The sequence below is a fragment of the Rhinoderma darwinii genome, chromosome 4 (assembly GCF_050947455.1).
Source record: "Rhinoderma darwinii isolate aRhiDar2 chromosome 4, aRhiDar2.hap1, whole genome shotgun sequence".
NCBI lineage: Eukaryota > Metazoa > Chordata > Amphibia > Anura > Rhinodermatidae > Rhinoderma > Rhinoderma darwinii.
The window spans coordinates 308,571,714-308,574,556 of NC_134690.1; the positions used below are offsets into that span (position 1 = coordinate 308,571,714).

General features: G+C 44.3%; 1 protein-coding gene across 1 annotated transcript; it reads right to left on the minus strand.

Annotated features, from left to right (window-relative positions):
• Positions 1–585: 585 nt before the first annotated feature.
• Positions 586–1,714, minus strand: LOC142761184 (histone H3-like centromeric protein A). The gene is made up of 3 exons (XM_075864377.1): positions 1,585–1,714; positions 1,439–1,516; positions 586–1,136 (listed from the first exon to the last, which is right to left on the minus strand). Exons 1-3 carry the CDS (start codon positions 1,648–1,650, stop codon positions 1,005–1,007), a joined length of 276 nt encoding a protein of 91 aa, XP_075720492.1. The 5' UTR covers positions 1,651–1,714; the 3' UTR covers positions 586–1,004.
• Positions 1,715–2,843: the final 1,129 nt, after the last annotated feature.

Genomic DNA, 2,843 nt, shown 5'->3' on the forward strand with positions numbered 1-2,843 from the left:
CTTTTCTTGAAAATAAAAAATTTTAAATATAAAAAACAAAAAAAACAAAGGAGGAAACCCAGCGTCTGGTGATGTCCATGGGTTCCAGACTTCAGGCCATCATTGCCTGCAAAGGATTCTCTACAAAGTATTAAAAAAAACATTTATGGTAATGTTAATTTGTCCAATCACTTTTGATCACCTGAAATGAGGAGGTTGTGTAGAAAAATGGTGGCAATTCCTAAACTTTTCACAGGAGATTTTTGTTTAACCCCTTGAAATAAACCTGAAAGTTTAAACTTCAATTGCATCTCAGTTGTTTCATTTCAAATCCAATGTGGTGGCAGCAAAACCCAAATCATGAAGATTGTGTCACTGCCCAAATAATTCTGGAACCAACCCACACACCCACCCACACAGCAAACACTCTGAACAAGCATAGCTGCAGTGTAAAGAATGGGGGTGGGACAGAGCAAGAGTATTGAACTACAGCGAAGCTGGAGTCATTGATCATATCCAAGCCCTTATGAAGATTAGTCTAAAATGATGAAGATCAAAGTTATAATATACATTTTTTTTTTATTTGAAAAAATTAACAAATCTTCACAGAATAAAAACAGGAAGCGGATCATAAACTCAGCAGAACATATAGAAGGTCGGCCAGATCAGGTTTCATTAGCGGTTGTGTCCAGCGTCTTTGTTAGCGGTTTTGTCCAGCAGTGCCGCCTTGTGGTCATTTTCTGTGCTACATCCTGGACCCCTATAACCCATTACATAGCTGGACAGAAAAACGACTGCACTACCACCCTGCAAACTGCAGCGGCAGCCATATTGGTTGTAACAAAGAAAAAAACTCCACTGTAACCAGTGTCAGGAGGGGGCGCTAAAGCCGGTTTACTCTTCCAAACTGGATCTTTTATGCAATGGTAAAACTTGTATTTCCCAATAGATTTTCTCCATTAATATAAAACTATTTACACGTGATCATTCTTCATCAAATCTTGAGAGATAAAACGGCAGCGTTATCACAGTTCATACGGGATGCCTCGGATTCTCCGTGCGAGCTGCATGTCCTTCACAAAGAGAGTGCCCCTATTGGCCTGGTGACTGAAGAGGTAAGAATCTTCAAAGAGACTCACGAGGAAGTCCTCAGCTGACTGTGGATACAGAAGAGCATTAGTCCCTCTTAAAGTGACAGCACTCCCGGTATAATTTACTACACAGCTCGAAGGACTGATCAGATTTCACTTTTATGAGCTGTTAGCTAGAGTGATGGTGGGGGGGGGGTCCTGGCCTCTGGAACTCCCACAATGCATCACAACCCCTATGCAAATGTCCCGCTAGGGCATATGGATGTGTTAGAGGGGGCGGGGGCTGAGTAGTGAATCACTGCAAAGAGCAGCTCCCTCTCTGGTTGACCCATGCGTTACATGGACAGTGCATTGTATGAGATACTGACCTCTTGTAGCGCCATAAGTGCGGTGCTTTGCCAGTAGTAAAACACGCCGCGGGAATACTTCAGGCAGATCTCTCTCACCTGCAAGAATAAAAGGGGAATATCACTGACAATAAAGAGGAGCAGCCGCAGAGGACACATCCACTCACCAGGCGGAAAAACGGGGTTTTCTGAATGAGCAGATTGGTTGATTTTTGGTACTTTCTTATTTCCATCAGCGCACGGGCTCCTGGGCGGTAGCGTCTTCTTCGTTGCGTGCTCGGTCTGTGACTTGTTTCCCCTCTACCTGTAAGAAAGAAATCCATAATCACAGCTGAAAATGAATCTCCCGCTACATGGAAATTCACTGTCTGGCCGGGTTCACACGTAGCGTAAACACGGCGGATTTTCTGCAACCGATTTCATTGCGGAAACTCCACAGCGTAATACAGAAGCAGAAGAGTGGAGGAGATTCAAACAAATCTCATCCAGACGCAGCGGAAAAAAACCGCCAAACTTACCCAGATCTCTCTGCTCCTGCGTTCAACCCGGCCTCCAGGGATGATGTCTCATCCCATATGACTGCTGCAGAACATCAGAGGGACACGTCACCATGGCTACGGGTAAGTATGGGTTTTTTTTCTACCTTCTATGGACATTCCAGCCGAAAAACTGCAGTTTTTCAGCCAGAATTACCTCCGGTGCCCAGGGCCAATACGCTGTGTACTTTTACGCCGCGTATCTGCCCTGTGTGAACATGGCCTATTACCTTAATGTCCCCCAAGGAACATCAGGTAAACAGATTTAAAACATAACATGCTACCTGCAGCCACCACTAGAGGGAGCTCATTGTATATGGTTGTACATTGAACTTGGTAACAAAACAGTATGCAGTGAGCTCCCTCTAGTGGTGGCTGCAGGGAGACAAAATTATACCATGTAACTGTCTACGCAGGAGATTTAGAGCTCCGTTTCAGAAAACTGTGCTCCAACTGCTGTAAAACGACATTAAGAAATTAATCAGCACAGAATGTTGGACCAAAAAAGGATATAAATGTGGACGTTCAAATTTTAAATACTTTTCTATGACTGATAATTTGGGGTCCATCAAGTCCTATTGATACCTGATTAAAGGGGTTGTACCACGAAAATAATTTTTCACCTATCCACAAGATAGGTGATAAATGCCGGATCGCTGCGGGTTGTTAACAAGAGTGCGGGTCCCAGAGGGTGGTCACTCAAGTCATTCTCTATGGCAGTGGTCCCCAACCTATTTTGCACCGAGGACCGGTTTGATGCAAGAACATTTTTGCGGGGACTGGCGGGGGGGGTGGGTGGAGGGGTTAGAGTCAGTTCACACATTACGTAAATACGGCATATACCTGTATTATAATGCGGAAAAATCGGCAGCATAATACAGTAGCAGCAA